This window comes from Mustela lutreola, chromosome 12 (genome assembly GCF_030435805.1).
Source record: "Mustela lutreola isolate mMusLut2 chromosome 12, mMusLut2.pri, whole genome shotgun sequence".
Lineage (NCBI taxonomy): Eukaryota > Metazoa > Chordata > Mammalia > Carnivora > Mustelidae > Mustela > Mustela lutreola.
This window is the reverse complement of record NC_081301.1, coordinates 5,611,716-5,637,699: the sequence shown is the minus strand read 5'-3', so window position 1 is coordinate 5,637,699 and position 25,984 is coordinate 5,611,716. Positions and strand designations below refer to the sequence as shown.

The window sequence follows — 25,984 nt, the reverse complement described above, 5'->3', positions numbered from 1 at the left end:
GCCCAATGCAGGGCTTGATCCCAGGACCCTGAGATCATGACCTGAGCCGAAGGCAGAGGCTTAACCGATGGAGCCACCCAGGCACCTTGCTTTCAGTTTCTTGACAACAAAACACATACACATTCACCAACATATCTGTATGGTAGATTTCCAGAAATGCAGTTGCTTTGTCAAAGCACATGAGCATTTTAAATTTTGATAGCGATTACTAAACTGTCCTCCAGAGAAGCGGTACCATCCTGCCGTCCGACCAGCAGAAGACGAGACTGCGTTTTTCCCCCATATCACGCCTCGCTGGCATCCGGGCACATCATTCTTCCCTTTTTTTGCTAATTTGCTAGGTGTGAAACGGTGTCCCATTTTAATTCGCCTGTGACTGATGGTTAGTGAGTTTGAGCATCCTCTCTGGGTGGCCAGGGGCACCGTCGGCTTGGCTCGGGGAAGAGGAGGGTTAGGCGGTCGGGAGCAAGGATGGAGGCAGGCCATCGTCCTGCTCACAGCGTGGCCCATGAGCTGGGGCGGCTCGGCCTCTGGCTGCAGATGTGTGTGTGTGTTTGGGGTTGCTGTGTGTGTGTACGGTAACCCCCGAGCGACCTTGCTGTTAACTAGCCTCTCAGCGTGAAATAGATCAGATTAGTTTTTGCTCCGAGCGGAGAGTCCAGCCCTGTGGCGCGGCCCCTGGGCTTCTCTCTGTGGAGGTTGGGGGTTCTGAGCTGCCTGCGAGCTATCAGCTGGACGAGGTGCCTCCCTGTCATTGATGGCACCTGCAGTGTCCCTGCCTGGGCTTTCCAGGCATGAGTCTGCACAGGACAGGGGTGCAAAGAGCAAGACAGGTTGGGGATGCCCTTGGGAGGAGGAGTGGCAGGGTAAGGACGTCAGGGGTCTGCCTGAAGGGGCTGGGGGCATTAGTCTGGTCCCCAGGGACCCCTGACCGACCCCCATTATTTATTTGCTCAATAGGTGGTTCTCGAAGGATCACCACGGGCCAGGCAAGAGCCAGCTTGCCCTGCTGCCTTCCGTCCAGCCTGGCCCACAGCAAAGAGCCAAGTTCATTAGCCACAGTGGGGTACTTGGTACAAAGGGGCCCTGGGGATAGAGGTGTGATGTTCGAGCTGAGGTGGAGAGGAGCTGGGGTAGGAGGGGGTAGGGGAGAGGCTGGACAGCTTGGGGAAGAGCACTCCAGGCAGAGGGAACAGTGGAGACAATGGCTCAGAGGCTGCCAGGAGTGTGGATATGAAGTTCTCCCTGAAGACAGCAGAGACTGGCTGAGGTGACACTCAGGGCTGGGTGTTCCGTTGGGTGTTCAGGGGAAGGGGCCCTCCTGAGACGGCCTTCAGGAGCGTCGGGTTCTGGACTCCTGGACATGAAGGAGGAGGTGGAAGAAGGTTCTGGCATCATTTTCGTTCTTTGGACAGAGCCACTTGCCCGGTGGCTTCCTTCCCCACCCTGTCCGTCCTTTGTGGGTATTTTCAAGGGACTCGCATTCGCCCAGCCCCCGGCTCAGGAACTGTTGGAATTCTAGCGGCTGGCCTTCATTTTCTCCAGTCCCTGCCTTAGAAATGGGAAGACTGTGTCCCAGAGAGGGGACGCCATTTGCTCACAATGGTGGCAGACTGTGGGGCCCTGCCCGGGGGCCCTGCGGCTGGAGGAGGGGGGCAGGTGCGAATCCAGAAATGGTCCCGGATTCAAGCCCTGCTTTCCGGGAGGAGGCGGAAAGGGCAGACCCCGGGAAGGGTCCATGATTTGAAGTCTTTCTAAGGCTGGACCTCTGGTGCCTGGCTGTGGCCTTGACCGACTCCACTGGGGCACAGGATTCTGGGGAAGGGACTGGGACATCACCTGGGTGCGGAGCTGGGTGTGAGCCTGTGCGTGAGCCTCCCCCATCCCAGAGGCTCCCCCACCCTCCTTGGGTGGAGCGGAAAAATCTGCCGGAGGAGAGATGGTTCCGGGCCAGGCTTCTGGGGCTCAGATGCTCAAGGGCGGCACGAGTGGAGCCAAGGTCATGGATTTAATGATTTTTGCAGCCCGCCGGCGGGCCTGGCTCAGAGGAACCGCACGCCACGTCTGCCCAGCTGTTTGGCAAGTGCCCACCTTCGGTCACGAGCCTCTCTCCAACCCCCTCCCCCCCCCAGAAACAAGAACAAGGGACTAGGAAACAAGGGGACGATTTCTGAGTATCTGCAGCTTGACAGCGGCTGAGTTCTTGAACGTGGGGTGAGACAGACCAGCTTTGAATCCCACCTCCACAGCTTCCGTGTTGTAAGACCTGGGGCAGGTCAGAGCACCTCCCTGGGCCTCAAATTCTCATCTGTGAAATAGGGATAACAAACAGTCCACTTCTTTGGTTGCTGTGTTTTTTTTTCCCCCTAAGTGAATGTACGCCAAGTGCATAGAACAACACCTGATGCCTACTTCGTATTAAAACCGTTAATCCTATTAAAATACCATCTCCATCCCCACTGTGGTTTTCGGAGGTAGCATAGCTGGTGGCAAAGTGTCCAGGCTTTGGAGCCAAGCAAGTGGACTTGACATGGTTCTAAGTTGAGTAGTGTCCTCATGAAATTCTTGCCCTAAGATCAGAGTATGACCTTATTTGGAAATAGGATCGCTGAGGATGTAATTAGTTAGGATAAGTTCATACTGGAGTAGAGTGGACCCTTCATCCTATATGGCTGGTGCCCTGGTAAGAAGGGGGGACACAGAGCCTGCACAGGGAGAAGGCCCCGTGATAACGGCACAGAACTGGAGTGTTTATGTGTTTACAAGTCAAGGAACACCAAGGGTTGCTGGTATTTGCCTTCAGAGAGAGCACAGCTCTGCCAGTACTCTGACTGTGGGCTGCTAGTCTCAAGAACTGTTAGGGGGCGCTTGGGTGGCTTACTTGTTAAGCATCTGCCTTTGGCTCAGGTCATGACCCCGGGGTCCTGGGATCCAGCCCTGCATCGGGCTCCCTCCTCGGTGGGAAGCCTGCTTCTCCCTCTCCCACTCCCCCTGCTTGTGTTCTCTCTCTCACTGGGTCACTCTCTGTCAAATAAATAAAATACTAAAAAAAAAAAAAAAAAAAAAAAAAAAAAGAACTGCAAGAAGGGAACTTTCTGTTGTATAAAGCCACCAAGTTCATAGTATTTTATTATGGTGTCCCCAGGAAACCAGGGCAGACATTAAGTATACTTAATAGCTGTTTGACCTTTACTAAGGGCATTATCTCCTCTCTAAGCCTTGGTATCTTCAGCTGTAACAGGGAAAAATTAATGGAAGTGAGCTCAAGACTATAAAATAAGAAGTGTTCAAGGCATAGAAACTGCTGTGACCATCACCACCATCACAATCATCATCAATGTCAACATCACCACCATCACCATCACCACCACCACCATCATCAACATCAATGTCAATATCACCCCCACCCCCACCAACATCACCATCACCACCATCATCAACATCAATGTCAACATCACCACCATCACCACCATCAAACTCACTGCTACCACCATCATCAGCATCAATGTCAGCATCAGACACCATCATCACTACCATCAACATCACCACTACCACCATCATCAACATCAATGTCAATATCACAACCATCACTACCACCATCAACATCATCACCACCACCGCTATCAACATCAATGTCAACATCACCGCCACCACCATCATTATCAACATCGGTGACAACATCACCACCACCTTCATCACCATCAATATCATGCCTGAAGGGCAGCATGCTAAGATGTAAGGTGATCAGAGCTTTTTGTGCAGAGCCAGCCCTGCCTGGACTGGGTGAAAGAAGGAGATCAGGAGGGTCTCAGGTGACCCCTTTCAGTGGGTAAACTCTAATGGGGACATGTCAGGTGTCCTACCCTCTCCTACCCTGACCTATCACCTCACTCTGTCCCGCTGGAAGGTGGGTCTTGAGATGGTCATCTTGCTGAAAGCTCCCTGTCCTGGTGGGGTTTCAGGATGGTCAGTGACGATGTGCAGTGGGTCCTGGGAATGATAGAGGAAGCCATGCAGCAGTATTGAGTTGTTACAAGAAGGCATCCATCTCTGGCTTGCTGTCTCTAGCTGTGGATGGGCAGGTGGCTGGGAGAAGGGGTGGCAAGGAGACCTCCATATACATCCCCAACCCTTTGCATCTTGGAAGCCAGTCCTGCGCCAGGGTGATGGGGCCCTGTGTCATCAGTAACACCCTGTGCCTGGAACTGGCTTGGGGATGATTTATTCAGCAAAAGGAAGTAATATCAGATGTGTGTGTGTGTGTGTGTGTGTGTGTGTGTGTGTGTGTATGTATAAGTGTGTGCTCTCAGAAGTTGAGGCAGGCATTTAAAAAACCCTTGCCTTCAGTCTTTACTGGGGCTTTGCCCTTTGTCTTTAAAGCAATCATGGACACTCTTGTCCATCTGGCCAGCCCTTCTTCCATATGGCCAGCTCCTCTGCATGTCCCAAACAACCACATCAGTTCCTTGCTTCGCTTCATATCTGTTTCTCTGGGAGATGGGCAGTGGCGTGTTGTAGTGAGAGGGACTGGGGCCTGGGTGGGCTTGACATTCAGCACGAGCTTGCTGAGTGTCGTACGCCTGGCATTGTTCTGGGACAGGTTATAAAGATAAATGAAGCTTTGTCCTGACCTGGGGCTGCTCAGACAATACGGAGTTCAAATCCATTTATTCAGCTACTCCTTGGAACCAGATTTACTGAATGTTTACCATGTGCCCAGCACTGAAATTGGCCCAAGATCTACAATGGTGAACAAGAGAAGGGGTCACTGTCTGTATGATATATCCAGGTAGCTCTCGCACCAGATCTTCCCCACAGACCTTGAAGGACTCCCTTCTCTTCTCTTTGGGTTTCCAGGTTCTGTCGCTTTAAAAGGGTGGGGTCTTTGGATCTCTCTCTCTCTCTCTTTTTAAGATTTTATTTATTTATTTGACACAGAGAGAGAGAGATCACAAGTAGGCAGAGATGCAGTCAGAGAGAGAGGGGGAAGCAGGCTCCCTGCTGAGCAGAGAGCCCGACGAGGGGCTCAATCCCAGGACCCTGAGATCATGACCTGAGCTGTAGGGCAGAGGCTTTAACCCACTGAGCCACCCAGGCACCCTCTTTGGATCTCTTTATCTTGAACTTTGTTATGTTTGGCACATGGGTTTGTAGTTCGAATTGGTTTTTCCCAAGTTCATTCTTGCCAGAGACAGGATGATGGCGTCTGAGGGAGGCAGAATAAATGACCCCCCAAAGATGTGCGTATCTTGATCCATAGAACCCGTAAATCTGTTACTTGACACAGCAGAAGGGGCTCCGCATGTGCGGTTAAGTTAGGGATCTGGAGATGGAGAGACTTTCGTGGCTTACCCAGATGGGCTCGTCGGAATTGCAAGCCTCCTTGTAAGAGGGAGCAGGGGAGCTGGAGTCCGAGGAGTTGCGGCAGAGCAGCAGAGGGTAGCGAGAGAGATACTGGAAGATCCTCTGCTGGAGACTTTCTAGATGCACGACGGCCACGATCCAAGGAGTATGGGCGGCCTCTCAAAGCTGGAAAAATCAAGGAAGCAAAGTTTCCTGGAGAGTCTCCAAAAGGGATGCAGCCATGCGGCTAATACCTTGATTTGAGGGCTTCTGACCTCCAGAAATGGTGTGTGTTATTTTAAGATGCTGAGTTTGTAGTAATGGATGAAAGCAGCAACAGGAAACGAATACAAAAGCCAACCTTACAATCCTTTCCAGGGCTTTCCCGCTCAGAGGACCCTCCCTGGTTCCTGAAATGGTCCACGTCCGTGTGTTAGCCATACAGTCCCTGGCCTTCAGCATGAGCTGGCCGAGTGTTTGGGACATAAGGAGGCTGGACGAGGATGTCACTGAGCGTCACTGAGGGGTGTGAGGGAATCAGGGTGGGTGACTTCCCAGGAGAATCTTCCTCTCCCAGAGTGAGGACCCTTCTAGAACAGCCTTGGCGGTAGAAGGCTAGACCCTAGATGCTGGGTCTGGCACCCTTCCTGCCCTCTACCACCGGGCCGCCCACTTTGGGTTTCTCAATCCAATAAAATTTTTAAAAGAAAAAAAAAAAAAAACTAAAAGGAAACAAAACCAGAAGGAATTGACATAGGTGACCCCCACATTTTATTCTACCAGGTAGAAACATGAACAGAATCCACTCTCCTGAATAATTACTGTCCCTTCACGAAACAGAGCAGTCCTCAGCTCGCCAGGGAGGAAGAGCAGAGATTGGAAAATAAAGGGCCGCCTCTCCAACCGCCGCTTGATTTGTGATAACTGACGTCACCGACTTTGTTGTTCTCCTGTTGCTGCAAATGGGAGAGAACATGGTTGCTGGGGCCCTGGTCCAGCGTTGGGAACCGAGGGGAGCTGAGGTCACTAGACCATGATGGGGGAGGGCAGGGCCAACCAGAGTCAGAGCTGGGCTCCCGGCGGGCTGCCCTGGGTTACAGACAATGAGCCGTCGGTGTCCATTCTCCATGTGAGCAAAACTGGGTGCAGGCCATCTTCCCTAGCATTGGCAGGTGGACGGATGAGTGGCTGGCTCGTCTGGAGAAGGGGAGGACAGTTATGAGGTTACTGGACTTGCTTCCAGAGTCTTTTCAAACGTCCTCGCCTGTGACCCAGTAATTGTGCTCATGGGAGTATATGCCAAGGCCTCAGCTATGCTGGTGTGTAAATGTTCTAGATCTAGAGGTGTTCTTGGTATCATTGCTTCTTATAAAACCTGGAAACAAGCAACGTGAGATGGAGCACGGCCACTCTTAGTCATTCCTACAAAGGAAATACTTTGTAGCCATTAAAAATGATCTTGAACTTGAGCATTTGGTCTCTTGGAAAGTTGCTCAACATATGTTGTTCCATGAAAAGAATCAGGTGAAAAATAGTATGTTATTGATACTTCAGTAGAAATTCTTCTTCTTTTTTTTTAAGATTTTATTTATTTATTTTTTGACAGAGAGAGATCACCAGTAGGCAGAGAGGCAGGCAGAGAGAGAGAGAGAGAGAGAGAGAGAATCAGGCTCCTCGCTAAGCAAAGAGCCCAACACGGGGCTCAATCCCAGAACCCCAAGACCATGACCCGAGCTGAAGGCAGCAGCTTTAACCCATTGAGCCACCCAGGTGCCCCTTCAGTAGAAATTCTACATAAAATGGTATGCGTATGTGTAAGAGACAGGCTTACAAATATGCACGAAAGTGTTGAAGGTTATGTGTAAAAATAGGAATGACTGTCTCTGGTTGGTAGAATTCCCTTCTCTTTCTGTGTGTCAGGAATTTCTCTGTATGGTTCACAGGGAGTGGTTCTCAAGAGCTCAGTTTCTAGAGTTGTACAGACCTAGGCTCATCCCAGCCCTGCCACTTACTGGCTGTGTGTCTTTGGGGAGGTACTCGGCCTCTCTAGGCTTCCATGTTCTCTGTAAAATGTGGGTGATGCTGACTGGAGGCCAGCAAGAACTCAGTAAGCAAGTGCTCGGGAGCAAGCTAGTGCTGGGGAAGCATCTTGGCACAGGTACTTAGTAAGTGCTTAGTAAATGTCAGTATCATCTTAGTAAATGTCAGTATCATTAGTGTCTTTTTTTTTTTTTTTACATTGAACATGTATTATCGTGTAGTCAAGAAAGAACCAATGTTGAATAAAATTTTTGCTTTTCTCCATCTAATTGGAGTTTGAGGACCTCACACTGGGACACAGGCAGCCATGTGGCTGTGTTTGCAGAGACTTCACTGTGTACATGGGATCCATGCGGGGTCTGCGTCTCCCTGACCCCACTCTGTTCTCATAGCGATGCTTCCTCAGCTAGGAGAGATGGTGTTGCTCTGTGCCTCGTTTTCAGATGGGGAAACTGAGCCTGGGGACGGTGAAGTAAGGTCTGAGATGCCTCGTGGCTAAAGGATGAAGTCAGGATTCCAGTCAGATCTGTCAGCAAAGGCTGAGGGTTTGGCTGCATCAGTGGCTGCAGAGTTCAGAGAGTGGGAGGCCATGGGGGGAGGGGCAAGGCTTGGTAAACGCCGGAGCAGCTGAGGGAGGGGTGTTGGGCATGATGAACGATAGATTCAGAACGCAGAATCAAGGGCCCCCATGGGACAATTGGTTCCTAAAGTGCTGGACAGAAGAGCTGGTGTCCATACTCTCCTTGAGAATGGTGGATGAATGCTGGGTAATTTCCTGGGATTCCTTCCCTAAGAAGGACCAAGGTCAAGTTGACGAGTCGATGAGGATGGGAATTGTTTTAGGGTGACTAGAATTTAGAATTCTTGAACTAAAAACAGTCCATTGCTAGAGTTCATCAAGGACGCAGATGAACTATTTTCCTAGGAAATTTGACGTCCATAAAACTTGTAAAACCCCCTTCGTGCACACATCCTCAAGGGGAGTTGGGATCCTTGCCTCTGTTTTCAGTGCCTTGGAAGCCTTGTCTTGTGCTGGCTGTGGCTCTCAGTTACAGCTATTAAAAAAAAAATCTTTTTCTCAGGGAACATTTCAAATATATACGAAGTCTGCAGAGGAGTGTAGTGAATCCGCACATCCCCATCACCAAACATCAAACCTGTTCTGCCGTTCTTGTTCGTCTATACCCTCCTCCTGTCTCCACCCCCGCGCAACATGAGTGTTCTCTGCTGGGCTGGCTTTAGGGATTGAAATTTACATACATTGAAATGCACAAATCTTTGCTTTGCGCTTTGGGGGAACCCATAGACCTGTGGAACCCACACTCCTATCACACTATAGAACATTTCTGACTCCCCTGACAGTCGCTTTGCAGCTCCCCAGCCTCCAGTCAACCTCTGTTCTGATTCTTTTCACCTTAGATTAATCCTGCCTGTTCCAGAGCTTCTATAAATGGAAGCATATAAACGTGCACTCTTCTGCGTCTGGCTTCTTTCGTGCGACGGGATGTCTGTGAGATGCATCTGTGTGGCTGCCTGCATTGGTAGCTCTTCTGCTTTCTTTTCGAGCAGAATTAGATTACACGAAGAAACCACGGTTTGTTTATCTTTCCTTGGTTGAGGGACATTTGGCTGGTGTCCCGTTCTGGGCTGTTATGAACGCAGCCGCTCTGAACGTTTGAGTTCAAGTCTTGGTGTGGACAGATGTTTTCATTTCTCTTGGGTAAATACCTAGGCGTGAAATGACTGAGTCTCATGGTATGCACATGCTTAGGGTTTTAGAAAGTCCTGTGTGTCTTCCAAAGTGGTCGAACCATTTTACATTCCCACGAGCAGCGGTCGGAAGTTCCTGTTGCCGCCCATTGTCGCCTACATTGGGTGTAGTCAACCTTCGCAATTTAGCTCTGCTCTTTTTAAATGAGCTAATACGCGGATGGAGTTTCTAGAAGATTTCCTCTCATTGATCAGTCTGGTGTTGGACAGTTCTCTCTTTGTCTTTCCAGAATTCCTTTCCCACGGATGGTGGGTTGGGTAGGGTGGTAGAGGGGAGGTTCCTAGGGCAGCCATGTTCAGGAAAGACTGAGAGCTGTGGTTTCGAGGAGGAACTGGGTGTTTGCTCTCTGTCTCATCTCTGTGCTCTGGAGCTCTGGGCCTGACTTGGGGCAGGGTAGGCGGCTGAGCGTCCTGGAAGACCTGGAAACTGTCCCCTTACTGCTCCCCCTTTGGTTGGGAGGGGTGTCTCTGGGGCCCAAGGTTTCACCTTCTTTTCCATCTTGTGACTGCTTCCCCATCCCATGGAGGTGGTGCGTCTGGGAATACAAGCCAGCCTGGGCCTCTCTCTCTTTTCCCGCAGATATTGGCCCAGTGACCCTCACGGCCGACCCAGAGGTGTTTCAGAGAGAGCTGAGAGAACTCTATGTGCAGGTGGGCCGCCCCGCCCCGCTGCTCGCTGCCTGCTCCTTTCCAGTCCCAGCCTGAGGCCAAGGTCTTTGCCCCACCCAGGGCCCAAGATGGTGGCTTCCCGCCACCGTCATGCCTGCCTCCTAACACTGCCTCTGGCCTGCACCCCAGTTTGGGGATGCTGGAGATCCTGTACTTCTTGGGGTTCCTTCCTTTATTCAGTGACCCAAGGCCCTCTGGGAGTCTCTGGGCCCTGCCCATAGTAGGTGCTTATTATTTAGTGACTGGATGAAGCAGCAGAAGGAGGAGGTATGTGGTGAGTGAGAGGTCTCACTCCATCCCCCCAAACCACCTGGGCGTCTTTGCCACCTTGAACACCTTTTCCCGGCGAGGGCAGCAGCTTCCTGAAGGCTGGCTAACCCACTGCCAGGTCCTGTGGGGCCGAGAACAGGGCCTGGCATGTAGGGGACAGGAAGTGCTGATGGGCTGGAGGGCTGAGCCCAGGAGGGAGCATTACTGAAAAGTGCCCACGTGCCAACGGTGTTGCTGGCCCTGGCTGAGCAAAGCCCGTGAGGCAGGGCACACTCCCTTCCTGCAGAGCAGAGCTCCTGTCCGTGGTCGGGGAGCGGGGGAGCATGTGCTGGTTTGGGACTGATTCCAGGGCCGGCTACAAAGAGGATTTGGGGAAGCGGTTTTGAATGCTTTGCTCTGCCCCATGCCCACCGCTCCTTCTCCTGGCTGCCTCCGCACCCCCAGCACCTTGTTCTCCCATCCTTGGCTAACACGTGGCTGTTTTGGGGCACCTGTCGGATGTCCTGGGGCTCCCAGCCCCCCTCCCCCAGCTCGTATCACTCCTCACAGTGATTAATTAAATAATCATGTGCTGACCCCACGGGAGGGACCGTGCCTCTCTTGCATGGGTGGGTAAGGAGAAGGTGCTACTTGTCTAAACACCCCTCGCCCACCTGTCGGTGTCCGAGACGTCCGTGGGTGGGCCAGCCCCTGACATACCCCTGCCCTGCAGGGGGGCGGTGACTGCCCCGAGATGAGTGTGGGAGCCATCAAGGCGGCCGTGGAGGTGGCCAACCCCGGCTCCTTCATCTACGTCTTCTCGGATGCCCGCGCCAAGGACTACCACAAGAAGGAGGAGCTCCTGCGGCTCTTACAGCTTAAACAGTCACAGGTGAGTAGGCTGACCTTGGGGGTGCATGCGTGGGGACCCTCAGGAGTGCTGAGGAAGCCGGGGTCCCCGGTGCAGGCAGCCCAAGCCCCCATCGCCCAGGTGGAGGGCGGCTGCTTCCCCTCCAGGGTCCCCGCCAGTGCAGCCGCGGGTCCTCAAGTCCGAGCTGGTCTGGTGAAGTCCAAGTGTGTTCTCATGCTCTGGGCCCCCGGCCCGCCGGAGCTCCTGCCGCCTGGCGAGGCTCATTCTTGATAAAGACCACGCCACCCGCTCTCCTCGCTCCCTGTCAGAGCCTGTGCAATCCATCTTCCTCCTGGCGTCGCCTCCGCTCCTGTCTTTGGGGTGTGCGGCGCCCTTCTGCCTGCTGCCTCGGGGCCTGACGGCCTGCTGGGGCTTTGCTTCTGGCTTACACAGCCAGGGCTGGGGGAGGGACATGCGTGGGGACGGGGGAAGGGCCACCCAACCGTGGGACCTCCTCGGGTGAAGGTCTCAAGAGCCGGGACAGCTTCTCTGGTCTCTGGTCTCCCATCAGGAGCAAACTTCATTCTTCAAGGTTCTTCTAACATCGTGGCCCCCAGGGGCTGCGCGGAGCAGCTGATTTCCATTTCCTGCCTTGTTGTAGATTTCCTAACGGCTCCCGTTTATGGAACACCTGAAGTGGTCCTGGTCCCCTGCTACGCCCTTGACCTGCCTTAGCCCTGGTCCCCATGGGGCGGATACTCCCATCATTCCCATTCTACAGATGCATCACCCGAGCCCAGAGAGAGGCAAGGGCTCCCCCTTGGTCCCCCTCCCTCGTCCCGGCCTTGCCACACACGCCCGAAGCAGGTGGCCAGGAGATCCCGGAGCCAGGCTTCTCATCCCTCTTCCAGGTGGTCTTTGTGCTGACGGGGGACTGCGGCGACCGCACTCATCCCGGCTATCTGGCTTACGAAGAGATCGCTGCCACCAGCTCCGGGCAGGTGTTCCACCTGGACAAGCAGCAGGTGACCGAGGTGAGCCTGCCCTGGCCCTCCTGCGTCTCTGGGCACCTGTGCCTGGTGGTTGGGTCGCTGCCATTGATGGGCAGTGCTGTGTCTCATCCTGTGGCCAGTGCAGCGAGCGCTGTACTCAGGGCTGTACGACGTCGTCTCTCCAGACCCTTCTACCTGCTGCCCACCCCAAAGGCGGGTGCCACAGACTTACCAATTTTGCAGGTAAAGAGCCTGGAGCTTGAGGAAGCACGCTGGGTCCCCTGGATGGTGCAGCCTGGGGATGGACCTAGCAAAGTTTGCCAGAGGAGGGGTAGGGGGGTGAGCTTCTCCCTAGAGTCAGGGAACCCAGGGGTGGATAGAGAGTGGGTGGGGGGCAGGGGCTGTCTGAGTCAGGCTCTGTTGCTGGGCCAGGAGATCCTGCTGGGGGACCTAGCCCTCAGGGGCTTGCTTGGCCCTGTGTCCTGAGGCAGACGTCAGTGATCTGGAATCATTCAGCTCGGTGCTGATCAGGTGTCTGCATCCTTGTCCTGTTCTAAGACCAGGGGCCTGGCCTTACCCCACTCCAGGCCCCACTGGCCACTCAGCGCTCACTCTGCTTTCCCTCTCCCCGCACGTCTGTTCCCTCCCAGGAGCCGGAGGGATCCTTTCGGGGACACGCTGGTGAATGTCCACAACCACCTCCCTGAATAGAACAAGAATGCCCATTTCTGTGGTATAAGTCCTCCTACTCTGACTGATTTCAAGCTGCCATCCTGAAGTCACTGAGCACAGTTGGGAAGTGATGCTCTCAGTGGACTTCTCTGAGCCTCTACGAGCCGTCTCTTGTACATTGGATCTTTCTAAAGCAGATCTGACCAAAGGGTCTCTCCCGGCTGTCCGCTGGAGAAGGTCCAGAGCCTTCTCTGACCCCATGGCCTGTGTTCTCCCCCTTGCTCACAGCTGCTACCCCACTGGCCTCCGCTCACTCTTCAGTGTCCCATGTCTTTCTACCCCAGGGCCTTTGCTCATGCCACTTGTTTTTCCGACACCATCATGGGCTCCTCATTTCCCCATTCTTAGCTGAAATGCTTTCTCCCTGGCAGAACTTTCTTGATTTCTCATCAAAATGAAGTCTTTCATACCCTCTCCCCGCTCCCGGTACTGCTTCACATAACTGGTTTTCTAAGCCTGGCATCACTGAACGCCGTTAGGCTGTGGGCTCCCTGAAGGCCAGGCACTTATTACAGGTTCTCTTTGCTGCCGTATCCCCAGGACCTCCTGTGGCCTCCAGCACAGTGCAGGTGCTCAGTAATAGCAGGTAAATGGACAGATACGGGGTCCCTTGTGCCTGAGGCCCTGGGAAGAGGAAAGCAAGAGAGGCCGTGTCTAGGAGGCGGGCCCCGGCCCCAGCCAGCCCTGCCGCAGCCTCCAGGGGAGGGTTTTTCTGTGTTATATATTTATGGCCTGAAGAGAACGGTCTCTAGGGCCGTGTTTAGATTAGCGCGCCGTAACTCCCCGTTGACAGATGGCGTTTATGGTTCTCTGCGACACATGAGACTTTGGTTTTTGGCATGTCAGCCTACTCTGGCCCTGAGCCGCCCGAGCCAGGGTGGGAGGCCTTTCAGAGTGGACGGATGGCTCAGTCCTTGTTGCTGGGGGAGACCTATTTGGGCGGGAGCTCGGTTCTAAACGTCAGGGGCGATTCAGACAGCAGGGCAGCTGGGCAGGTCAGTGGGAGACAGCTAGCCCAGGTGTGGGGCTGGGCTCCCCTGTCCTCTCTCTTGAGGCAGGGAAAGTGGGGGCGAGTCCACTGGCTCCTGGCCACGGTGTCCAGCCTTCTGCTTGTGGGAGCCTGACTTGGCAGTGTGTGTCTCACTTGATGAGACCTCCAGTGGCCAGGATTGGCTGCCGCTGGGCACTCAGGACCTGGATCCTTCTCCTTCCTGGACACAGAGCTGTGTCACTCCAGATGTTCCCAGACATTCAGAAAGCCTGAGAAATTGGCCGCAGCAGCCAGGGCTGTGGTCGTCCCCCCCTGAGACCTCCCCAAGGAGAGGGAACAGTGCCTTTGCCCACGCCGGGGGCTCCAGCTGAGAGAATGACTCCTCAGAACAGAAGCTGCGGACGTTTCCAAACTGTGCGTGTGTAGTTAGTCCTTTTACCTTTTCACAGTATGTCCAGTGTGGCCGGAGGGACACGTTCTGCATTCTCTCTTGCCTTCATTACCTGCTTACTGTGCACCTGCTACTGGCTAACTTGGGTCCAGGCGCTGGGCATGGAGACAGAGTCTGTCAAGGTTAGGTCTCAGTGTTTTTGAGTTTGGACTTTTTTCCAGTTGGGGCGCTGGCCCTGTGGGGTTCTAGGGTAATTAAAGCAAGGCAAAGGTCCCTTCCCCCTGGTGGGGGTAATTTGGAGCTTTTGCCATCTTTCAATGGACAGGGGAGGTGGGCACCTTTGCCCCTTGAGGTGTGCATTTCTGGTCAAGGCTTAGCTAGCTCCATGACCCACCCTGGCCCAGGCACAGCCTCCCCCCAGCTTAGAACCCGCTCGATACTGTCACCAGCCCCAGCAGAGTGGGCCAGAATTGCTGGGCATACCTCCATTCTGCAGCCTTCCCTGGTCCTGGAAAGTCCGTTCTGGGAGCCCGGATCCTTCCCCTGTCCAGCACCAGCCCATACAAATGTGCCAAATCACCCAGATTCTGTGCATCAACCAGGGGAAAGGTGAACCACCTTCTAAGACAGTAAGTGTGGAGGATGGGGGAGGGGGGGACGTCCAACCAGGTGGTTCCAATTAACAGATCAGGAGGCACAGGCCCCGGAGATGACTTCATCCTGGACTCTTCCGGGAAGATGCAGCATGGTGGAGGGTTAGGGCCCCATGCCAGCTGCAGACCCTGGCCCTGCCACCTGCCTACAGGGTGACCTTGAACATAGTACTTGACCTCTCTGGGGCTCCATTTCCTCCTTGGCACAGTGGGTTAAGAGAGCCCCTGCCTGTGAGATGGGGGTGCCCGGCAGGCACTGGGAAGCCCGTGGTAAGAGCTGGTGATGGCTGTGACTCTAGCCCCCTGCTTTGGTGCCCAGAATGCATGCCCGGTGCCCGCGAAGCCCCCTGAAGAGTAAGGGCTCTCTCAGAACAGGTTCTCAGGACCTGAGTGCCCAGCGGTGAGCTACTGGCAGGGGCCGGTGCTGTCTCCCCATCCCTGCCCACTGAGCTTCCTGCCCCAGGCCCCGCAGTCAGGCCCCAGCTTTCTGCTCTGTGGTTCTGAGGCCCTCTAGGCCCCCCGGCCTCTCCTCTCTGCTTCCTCGGCCGCCCAGGCTGTCAAGTGTCCGGGGAGGAGCCCCAGGGATGATTTATCTGCCGTGAACGGCTGAGCGGCAGCCATCTGGCCAGGGCAGCAGCGCCAGATTCTCCCATTCCTTCCCTATCGGTGACAGAGAGATGAGCCCCACTGCAACACTGGCTCGCAGGCCCCCAGTCCCACTAACATCTGGAAGCCATTGTCTCCGCCAAATAAACACTGAGCCTGTTTGATGAAGGCTGTCTGCTGAGAAGGCTCCCTGCATTCTGCTTGGAGCCTGGGGGACATCGTGGGGTCCAGACAGCCTTGTCTGTAGGCCTGAGCCTACAGGGGGTCTGGCTTTGCTCTGGGCAAGATGGTCGGTACCCCCAGCTCCCCGGCAGCCACATGCTTTCAGGGCAGGACCCGTGGGCACACTGCTTCCTGCTGGGGTCACTGGCATCGTGCTCTGTCTGAGGCTTCTCTGCGGTTCAGTAGCCTGAACTCCCAGGCATCATCCCTCTGTTGGAACATCTTAGGACAAGCTTGTAATGACAGTTGTGGCACAACCAGTGGGTATGATCTCTCTGGGACGTTGTCAGCTGGTGCCGCCGCCACCCGGCAGCTTTGCTCAGTTATGATTTCCTCCCGAGCCCTGACAAAGCCCAACCCCACAGTGGTGGGGGAAAGAGGACAGTGATCACGGGGCTGTGGCTTAGCTGTGGGGGCATCTCGCCAGCTTCTGTCCACCTCTCCAGCTGGGAGCCTCGGCTGCTACTTCCTCCAGCCTGCCCCCACGTGCACGAGTGTTGTTAAGAGAAACGTTACTTGCAGAGTGAGGCAAAACAGAGGAGGGCACACGATCACATGCAGAAGAGGGTTTTTAGAATGCAGGGTTCTTATCCTGGGATAACTGAAGTCTAGGCACCTGCATTCCAGCTCAGTCTGAACAAAACGTATTCACTTTTTCAATCTCAGGCAGATCTTCCCATTCCCTTTGTGTCCTGTGCTCTTGCGTGGAAGATTGCACGGTAGGACTATGATTCAGAGCAAGGGTGGCCAATTAGGCAGCACGCGAGACTCCGCTCTCTCAACCCATATCCGTGGCAGACATCACTCATCAATCACAGAGCGGTTTCCTGTCTGCAGCCCAGGCAGCTTTGGGTTTAGTCCAACAGCATCATTTCTAGTTGATTGGAATTGGCAACCGGACCCCATTGTGGTCTTTTGGGTATTTATGAAAGTCATGACATACTTGGTCTTTTTAAGGGACTTTTATGTAAAAAAATTACTATGAAAGATGTTAAAGAAAAGTGAGAAGAACCCATGTCCCAACTAGATTCAGCACTTAACCTTTTGGCGCCCCCGCTTCGTCTCTCCTATTCTATCTTCTCCATAAATAAATTTTTTTAAAAATATGATCTTGGACATAACCCACAATATCCTCTGATTAAATGAAGAGGGCTGGTATCATCCAATGCCAAGTTCAAATTCAAATTTCCCTAATTGTCTTCAGAATGTCTTTGGTAACAGTTTTGTCAAATCAGGATTTAATCAGGGGCCGTGCATTTCATTTGTTCATTGTGTCTGTTAAGTCTGCTTGCATCTGGAGCCTTCTACCCGCCTCCCCCCCCCTTTTTTTTTACGCCACTAACTTGCTGGAAAGGCCTTGATTGTACAATGCCCCAGGTTCCAGATTCATCTGATTGTTTCCTTGTGGTGTCATTAATTTGTTCCCCGCCCCCCATTTCCCTAACTAACCTGGCAGTTAGTTCTCAGGGACTGATGAGCAGAGGCCAGCATTGGAGGCAGGAATAGTTCACGGTTGGTGCTATGTGTCTCTCTTTGGTTGCATCACACCAGGAGGTAAGTCATGTCTGAGTGTCCTGCTGTTCCCGATGGTAGGTTTGGTTCCTGGGTGAAGGAGGTGACAGTTATCTGTATCGTAGGGCCACATTTTTCCCTGTATGGTGCAAGTGGTCTGTGGGTTAATGCTGGGGTTCTGCGTGGACATATGGTCCCCCACCCACTCTCACCCAATGGTTGTAGCGTCCACGGCGGACGCTTGCCTGAAACGGTGACTTCATTAAGGGTTGCAGGATGGTGGTGTCCTAATTGTATCATCTCTTGCATATTTATTCGTGAGCCTCCTTCCACGAAGAAGAGCGTTTGAGGTCCTGGTGTTTTTGAAGCACAAAAAAACCTATTGAAAAGGCAGGGATCATACTTAGTTCTTTGTCTTTAATAAAGAAGTGACCTTCGTTGGTGGTAAGTGAGGTTTCATTGCTTTGAATTTTGCTTTTCTTTTTTTTTGAGTATTATTGTGGGCACGCAGAGTCTACAATCGGATCTGTTTCCGTTAATTACAGTCATTGTGTTTTGGGGGCTCAAGTTCCCCCAGATTTAGCTAATGGGAGCTGTCTTGGGCTGGTTCCTATTGGTGTGTCCCCTTAGTTCCTGAGAACCTCCTGGCTTAGTGGAACGACCAGTTGTCTCACACTTACCTTGTAAATCACCTGCCCCAGCCCTAGAATCAGCCATTTCTCCAAACAATCCCTGTGGGGAATGGTATTTAGAAATCCCCGGGTTATAAATTCACTTGGAATGAATTTGTATATAAATAAAACACTTGCAACTCTCTCTTACACTTGGCTGTAAGAGAAAATCTTGGTTCAGCAAGACTTACCATCTTTATGTCTTTGCTTTATCCTGCAAGATGCATAAACAGTCTCCTGAGCTGGGCACTGATGGTTGTGCCGAATCCAGGTTCCTAAATAAGAATGTCTTTGCAGCTCTTTCTGTCCCCAGGGTGCCTCCCACCAGGAAAGCTCAGTGGAACCCTGGGTTCTCAAGGCTCCAGGAGTTCTTCTTTTCTCTCTGTGGTTATGGTGCTCCTTTGCTGCACAGCGAGGTTCAAGTTTCATTTTGTTTAGTTTGAGAAGCATCCTGGGAAAACTTGAAATTTACTTGGCCTGGAAGGAAGCCCCCTCCTCATCCTCATTCCTGGTTTTCTAACGGGAAACTGGGAGGTGTGATCACAAGGCGGGCTTGGGGGTGAACAGAGTGAGAGGTCTGTGATCAGATGCCCGCATTCAGGAGCTGTGCGCCCTGCCGTATCACACACAGTGAACAGAAGCTTCCCAAACACCCTCTCCATGCCAGCCACTGAGCTCGGGGCATAGCAGAGAGTCCCTGCCCTCATGGGGCTTCCAGGCCAAGAGGGGAGGCAGGCATGAATCTAAGCAGGAGGGAGTGGGTCATTTCTGCAAGAGAGCAGCATGTGTGGTGGGCACTGCCTCGGGAGGCATGGGGGTCCAACCCTGGGGGTCCAACCCATGCGAGCATGGGGAGAGTCAGGGCAAACTGACCTGTTGGACAACTGCCTAAAACCCAGGACAGAACATGTGGTCTTGAAGGCCATGGTGAGGATTGGGAGAAACTCCGTAATTTTATGCTCAGTGAGAGATCTGGTGGCTGACATGGGGTCTGTGTACTCCTGGGGGGTGGTCTTTGAGGGATTTTGAGGATCCCCCCCAAATAATACTTTAAATGTGCACCTAGGTGATCTGCTAGTCTGGAGGGGGAGTCCTCACCTCTTATCTGCTTTTCATTGGGACCAGCCCCAAACACTTAAGATTTTAGAATGAATCTGCAATTTTAAGGTTTAAGGATTGAAGATTTCTCAATGCCGTGACACAGATCAGGAGGAGACTCTATCTTTGCAGCAGATCCCCTCAGTCCTGCTTAGGGCACCCTGGCAGGAGGGTGGTCTGAGGCCCCTTGGGGTGACGGTGACTTACATGGTTCTGGGGGAGAGTCTGGATCACAAGGGTTCATCTGTGTGTAGGAGGCATCAGGAAGGCTTTCTGGAGGAAGTAATGGGTGCCACTGAGATTAGCCCTTCCTTCCAAGCAGCCTCAATCCAGGTTTCACAGCTCCCAGCCCATAGGCCAAGAGGGTAATGAAGTGTGAATTGGCCTGGTGTAGGGCAGTGGGAGTGGGGTGGCCCTGGGTGACCTGGAAAGCCTATATGCTGCCTCAAACCCAGGTGGGGGACTGGATCCTGCCAGGAACCTATTAGAGACCTATCTCCGGTGGGTCGGTTCTAAATAAGACCAGAGACACCTGCCGGCATCCGCTTCTTATGCCTGCCTCCCAGGTGCTGAAGTGGGTAGAGTCTGCGGTCCAGGCCACCAAGGTGCACCTGCTGTCCACGGACCACAAGGAGGAGGGCGAGCACACGTGGAAGATTCCCTTTGACCCCAGCCTGAAGGAGGTCACCGTCTCCCTGAGTGGTCCGGGGCCCCAGATTGAAGTCCGCGACCCTCTGGGTATGTGTACCCCACTACTGGCCTCTTCTTTGAACCCGAGACTGAGCTAGGAGTCCAGGATAGGACAAAGAGAAAGACCCAGGGTGGCGGGGGGTTTGGACACAAGGCTCTGGGAACAAGGAGGGTGGGGGAAGCCACGTGGAGGGCAGAGGGGGTGCCTGTGGTGGGCGAGGAAGCAGGGAGGCCGTGAGCGGCCAGGTGAGGGGAAGGAAGGTAACCACAGGCCCTGGGACGCGAGGCTCATGTGCCGTCTTCCTCTGTTCTCTCAGCGGATCCCTACGGTGGCCTAGCAGGTCAGTCAGGGCAAGAATTAGTGGCAGGCCACGAGATGAGAAGCTGTGGCTCTGGAAGGTAGAGTGACTTGTTCAGGTCACCCAGGGTCAGTGTGATTTGGGACCTGGCCACCTGGCCTCACAGTGCTCCAAGGATGTCGTGGTTCCCAGGTCTAGAGGTGTCCGACCCTGATGGGGTGGACGAGGGTGGCGTGCACAATGAGATGAAGGACCAAATACCACCGAAGGTCTCTTGTCAGTTACTCTGGGAAGCCTGAGGTTGGTGTTTGGAGGGCTCTGGGCTCCTGGGGACAGGATGGGGCTTCTGTCACCACCAGGAAAAGATGAGGGACTGAGAACTCCTTGGGGGTTCCACAGGGAGGATCCTACAGAAGGATGAGGGCCTCAATGTGCTTCTCAACATCCCTGACTCTGCCAAGGTTGTGGCCTTTAAGCCTGAGCATCCTGGGCTGTGGTCCATCAAGGTAAGAGGCCCTTATTCCCAGGGGGAGGGAGGCTGGTTTCCCCAAGCTGGGGCCCTGTCTCCCTCCTGCCTGTCCTGGGGAGCCTGGGGCCCTGGGGAGCTGTGGGTTGGAGCATGGGTGGTGATGTGGACATATCAATAGAAGCAGAGGGTCAAGAACAGAGGAGAACTGTTCTGCTTTGCAACAGTGAGAGGAAGTAGAGTGGTTTGGGGTTAGTTAGGGAACTTTTAAGAAAGAGTTAGAGAAACAGCTTGAGTGTGCAGAGGTAGGTGACTAAGCCAGCTTGAGTTTCAGAAACCTATCCTATGAAGAATGAACAAAAGAAACAAGGGTGACCATGGGGGAAGGATGGCTTAGAGGAACATGCCTGGCAGGGGGTGGGGGGCCTGCTCTCATCTGTAAGGTGCTGGAGACCGGGGACTGGGGGAAGGCTGGGCTCCTGGCAGAAGGTCCTGGCATGGGACAGGCTGCTGCCTCGGAAGGATGTGAGCTCCTGCTGGTTGAGCAAACCTTTATGGAGCACCTCCTGGATGCCAGACCCTGGGCGAGGTGTAGATGCTACAGGTGAAGGGGCAACATTGGCCCTGCCCTTCAAACTCTGAGCATTTTTGAGCCAAGAGCTCTAATGCCAGTGGAGAAGGCAAGGCAGAGATTAGACATACAGGGGACAGATGGGGCTGTGAGTGTTGGGGGGGGGGTGGGCAGCTGGAAAGGCAGAGCAGCTTCAAGAGTCCTACTCAGGACAGTACCACAGCTGGGGCCTCTTCTGCATTTAGGGAGCATAGCGCTGGGCCCTCAGGGAGCAGGGGAGTTGCCTTTCATGTCTGCAAAGTGGGGAGAACTCCAGCAGTCAGCACCAGGTCAGGGTGGCAGCTTTCTGCCCTGGAACAGGAGTCAGGTGCCCTGGGGATGGGGTCTGGGTCTTGCTAGGTCTACAGCAGTGGTCGCCATTCAGTGAGGATCACAGGTGTCAGCAACATCGACTTCCGGGCCGGCTTCTCCACCCAGCCCTCTCTGGACCTCAACCACACCATCGAGTGGCCCCTGCAAGGTACAGTGCTCCTGACCCTGGGGGCGATGCTTTCTGGGACGTGGGGGAGCCTTGGGAGGCAGGCCACGAGTGTGCAGCTAGAGTGGGCCCTGTGCAGGCTGGGGGGGGGGGGGCTTGGGAGTCTAGGAGGATGTTGGAGTTGGAGGCTCAAGATCCGTTTTCTGGTCAGAAGGCACCCACTGGGATCTGGGGTTGCCTGTCTGCCCCAGCATGGTTCCATCTGGAGAAGGCTGGGCTCCAGAGCAGGCAGAGGCTTTTGGCTCTGGTTTCCAGAACTCTATGCCAGAAACCACCATCTGGTGGCCAGATCAGGGGTCCCAGTTTATAGTTTGGGAATTGTGGTCCCTCACCATGGGGGACTCTTCAGAGGATTTTGCTGGGACCAGATCGGAAGGGAGATGGGGAGGGACCTAGACCAGGTCAGGCTAACTCCGGGTCACTGACTGGGGACCAAGGCGGTAGCTGGCAGAGCCTTAGCGCTGTAGAGTGTGCAGTTCCTCTAACCCTTGTCACCCTTGTCAGCCCTGGTTGGTTCTGTGCCAGGACCAGCAGTAAGATCTTCAAAGTGAAAGGAGGCTGCTTGCTTATTTAGTGCTTGTTTTTCCCAGTAGCAGGAAGGGGGAGAGGCAGGGAAGCTTCTAGAGTCAGGAGAGATAAGAAATCCTAAATGCGGTGCTTGAAAACTGAAGGGTCCCTAGGGCCGTTCCCCAGTGGGAGAGGGAGAAGGGGGGGCCACAGGTGACCTTCTCGGGTTTCTGCTTTTGGGAAAGATGTGGGTCCAAGATAATTTTTTTTTTTTAAAAAAGGGGGGAGAGAGAAATAGCAGGGCAGTTGTAAATGATGAACGGCAGGTGGCACTTGGCCTCAGTACAGGGGCATCAGGAAGTGGGGGTTCCCACCCCCCGGGAGCATGCCCTTGGCTGATTGTTGCTGCAGTGGAGTTTGGGCCCAGCATGGACATGCGTCCTTTTTCAAAGGAATCTGGACTTCCAGATTTAAATGCCCTTTCCAGATTGTTCCATGTTTCTTCAAAAATTTTAAGGCATTTGATGGGATCATACCAACCACACCCTGTTTCCTGGTTTATGATCTCTAAGGAAAAAAATTAATAACTGTGAAAAGGGAAAGACCCGAGCGACCTTCCCAAATCAGCTGAGGGAATCATGAAGCCCAACTCCAATTCTGTGTTTTCTGGAATAATGTGAAACGTCCACTTCTAATAAGTCAGAAAGACAAATCAAAGGAAAGCTAAGCAGAGGGGAAGGACGGGCAGGAGCTGGAGTTCCCAGGCCCGCAGGTGTCTCCCACCTAGGCTGGTCCCAGAGCCTGCCTGATGACAGCCAGCCCCAGAGTTCCTGGGGGAGGGGAGGGTGGAGAGAAATGCTCGAGTCTGCAGACAGGAGGTGATGCAGCGGTGGGCAGCCGTGGCCAGGATGGACGGGGCATTTCAGGACCACGGACAGTAGCAGGCCCCCTCTGTTCATCCACCCCCAGCATTAGTTGGCACAAGGAACAGAAGGTGAGCGGGCGGTAGAAGGGCCAAGTAGGCTGGGTCCCTGATTGTGGACCGAGGACCCCTGCTTGGGGAGGATCATGGAGCAGATACAGACGCCAGGATCTTCTTCCTCACCCTTCCCTCCGCAGGGGTGCCCATCTCCTTGGTGATCAACTCCACGGGCCTGCAGGCCCCTGGCCACCTGGACTCGGTGGAGCTCTCGCGCAGCTCAGGGCAGCCCCTCCTGACTCTGCCCACGCAGCCCCTCTCCAACGGATCCACGTATCAGCTGTGGGGCGGACCACCCTTCCAGGCTCCCCAGGAGCGCTTCTACCTCAAGGTGAAGGGCCAAGACCATGAGGGGAATCCCCTGGTCCGTGTGTCTGGAGTTTCCTACAGTGGGGTGGCCCCAGGTGAGTGATGGGCTTTTACCGCTCCCAGCTCCCTGGCTCCCTTGGAGACCCATTTCTTCCCGGAAGCCTTCCCTGATTAGATGAGATGAGGAAATGCTCATTAAGCTTCTACGAGCTGCACACTCTGCCATGTGATGTGCTCAGTACTGAGTGGCTTCAGATGTGGCTATCAGGTCAAGGAATTAGTACAAGGCCATCCTCTGTTGACCCACTCAGACATCTACCCAACCACTCATGGATCCAAACCTCCCTCCATCCATCTGTCCATCCTTCGTCCATCTATCCACTTACTCGTCCATGCATCCATCCATCCAAATATCCACCCCCCTCTGCTCATGCATGTGTGCCTCCATCCAGATACTCATCTAGCATTCATTTTGTGTCCATCGTGGTGCCAGGCTCTGTAGGTACAGCAAGGGGCAGGGCAGTGAGTGGGGGTGCGCTCTTGCGTAATCATAATCATGGTAAGACCAGTCACCGTCTTGAGCGCCTCTCATGGGACAATCCTGAGCCAAGCACCTGCCATGTAGTAGCTCACGGAGTCTTACAATACTTCTGAGGTGTGTCCCCATTTTACAGATGAAGCAGCTGAGGCTGCCCATCTCACAGGGTTGCCCCGAGGGTTCCATAAGCTAATGCACAAAGCAAGACATCTCTTGGGTGCCCTGAGGCTCTGCCCAGGATGTGGGCATCGTGGTCCAGGGTCCCCCACATGTGACAGCTGCTGTTAGTCTCATGTCATTGTGGGCGCAGGTCATTTTACGGTCCTATCTTTGGTCACGTGTGGCTTCTTGCTTGTTTCCTTGTGTCCCTGAGATCGCACATCTAGGTCAGAAGCTTCCAGAGCACAGGGCTGAGTCTTTGGCTCTCCAGCTCTGCCTCTGGTCCTGGCTTGGGGTATCTGAGTTCACTGCCCAACAGCTTCCCCATTGGTTTTGTTCCCTCCTCTTGATCACTCCCCCCTTTCCCATGGCAGTGGCCTGGGGGGAGCTCACAGAGATGGAGGTCATTGATACCCAACATCTTCTTCACTGGGGATCTCTGGACAAGGAGCAAAATCCTCTGTCTACTTCAAGTAGGGGTGCAGGGAGGGCACGAAGGTGCCCACGGTGAGGTACAGGACTTTGAGAGGCCAAGTGTGACGCGGTGGGGGGGCCTGGGACCCCCTTCTCTCAGCCTCCTGGCCTCCCCTCCCCTGCTGTGGTCCCTGGGCCCCTCCTCCCTTGGCTTTTAGAAGCCCAAGGAGGAATTTTCAGGAAGGAGTTTCAGCAGGGGCAAAGCTACTTCTGTTTCTCTCTCTCCTGGTCTTTCAGAGGAACCAAGGGTTTGGAATTTAGCTCTGGCTTTGGTCTTCATCTCTGCTCTAGATGAAAGTGAGTGTGTGTGTGTGTGTGTGTGTGTGTGTGTGTGTGGGCACGCGCACGCGCATGCACGCGCAGGGCAGGGAGAATGGAAGTGACTTGGAGTTTTACTTCTTTCCCCACCTTCTAGATCTGGGAGGCTGGGAGTTTGGCCTTGAGCAGGAGGCCCTGGGTTTAGAGACATGGGCGGGTGGTGCTTCCTGGGCTCATGGAGCTCATGGAAGACAGAGCCTGAGCTGGCCTTGCAGAGGCCCCAGTGTGTGTGGGTGAGCGGTGACTTGCTCTGCACACAGCTGAGGACGTGGCTGGATGGTCCGACATCCCTCTCCCCGGGGATGTGGCAGGGAGCCCGCAGCATGATGTCACCCGCCGCCCGCCCACCCCCAGCTCTGGGCTCAGAGGACGTCTGGTGCATTGTCTCACCCACAGAGCATCTCTGGTGGGGATGCGGAGGGGGAGGGCAGGACGAGAGTTGAGCCTACGCCCGCGATCCCCCAGTGAGGCCCTGATAGCAGTCGCTGACCCTGCGGGGGTGTTCTCAGACCTTCCCACTGAAGCGATTCCACTGGCCATGGGGAGAAACATGTCACCCCAAGACCAGGGATAGGCGGAGGAGGGTGTCTCCCGGGGGTCCCATGGGGCTCATCAGAAACTGAGATTTCATTGAAGTCTTATTTTATCTCAAAAATGTGTGTGAACTTCGCGTTCACAGCCATGTTCCAGCTTTGCTTATTTTTAAATAAACAAAAAGGCTTTCTTCCAACATCCTTGGGTGAGACTGACCCTCCAGGCAGATGAGAGGTCTGGAAGTGTGGAGAGCCCAGTCTGGGGAGCATTTCGTCAGATCTCGGGACTGGTCCGATGTCTGCGTCCTGGACAGTGGAGAAGGCGGGGGCGCAGGCCGGTCCCTCTTGGCTGGTCCTCCCACAAACCCCAGACGGGACAGGAGCTCCTCCTGCGAGGGCTGGCCATGCCCTGTGCACACACCCTGCCTCTCACCAACTCTCCGGACGACAGCACGGGGATGTCGGTACCAGGATTGAGCCCATTTTATAGAGGTGGAATCCGAGCTAGCAGGGGCAAAGCAACCAGTTCTTGGTGCCCTCCAGATGGCAGGGCCAGGGATGGAATCCTGGCTCATCCCGGCATCTCAGCATCGCTGAGGAGGGCGGGCTGTGAGGGGCTGGCAGGGAGGGACCCTGACTGCTGGGCCTTGCCTGCAGGTGCCCCCATGGTCAGCATGCCCCCGAGGATCCATGGCTATCTGCACCAGCCCCTGCTGGTCTCCTGCTCTGTGCACAGCACCCTGCCCTTCCGGCTGCAGCTGCGGCGGAACGGAGCCAGACTGGGCGAGGAAAGGCACTTTCAGTGAGTGGGTGC

The 25,984-nt window shown here is 54.3% G+C and overlaps 1 protein-coding gene across 1 annotated transcript in view; it reads left to right on the top strand.

The window, feature by feature from the left end:
* Positions 1–25,984, top strand: part of HMCN2 (hemicentin 2) — a 144,235-nt gene that overhangs the window by 8,813 nt on the left and 109,438 nt on the right. Inside the window, exons 2-9 of the mRNA XM_059141359.1 lie at positions 9,734–9,804; positions 10,805–10,963; positions 11,833–11,955; positions 19,356–19,527; positions 20,178–20,284; positions 21,215–21,335; positions 22,980–23,243; positions 25,828–25,972. Of these exons, the coding sequence (XP_058997342.1) occupies positions 9,734–9,804; positions 10,805–10,963; positions 11,833–11,955; positions 19,356–19,527; positions 20,178–20,284; positions 21,215–21,335; positions 22,980–23,243; positions 25,828–25,972 (1,162 nt within the window). The remainder of the gene's footprint in view (positions 1–9,733; positions 9,805–10,804; positions 10,964–11,832; positions 11,956–19,355; positions 19,528–20,177; positions 20,285–21,214; positions 21,336–22,979; positions 23,244–25,827; positions 25,973–25,984) is intronic.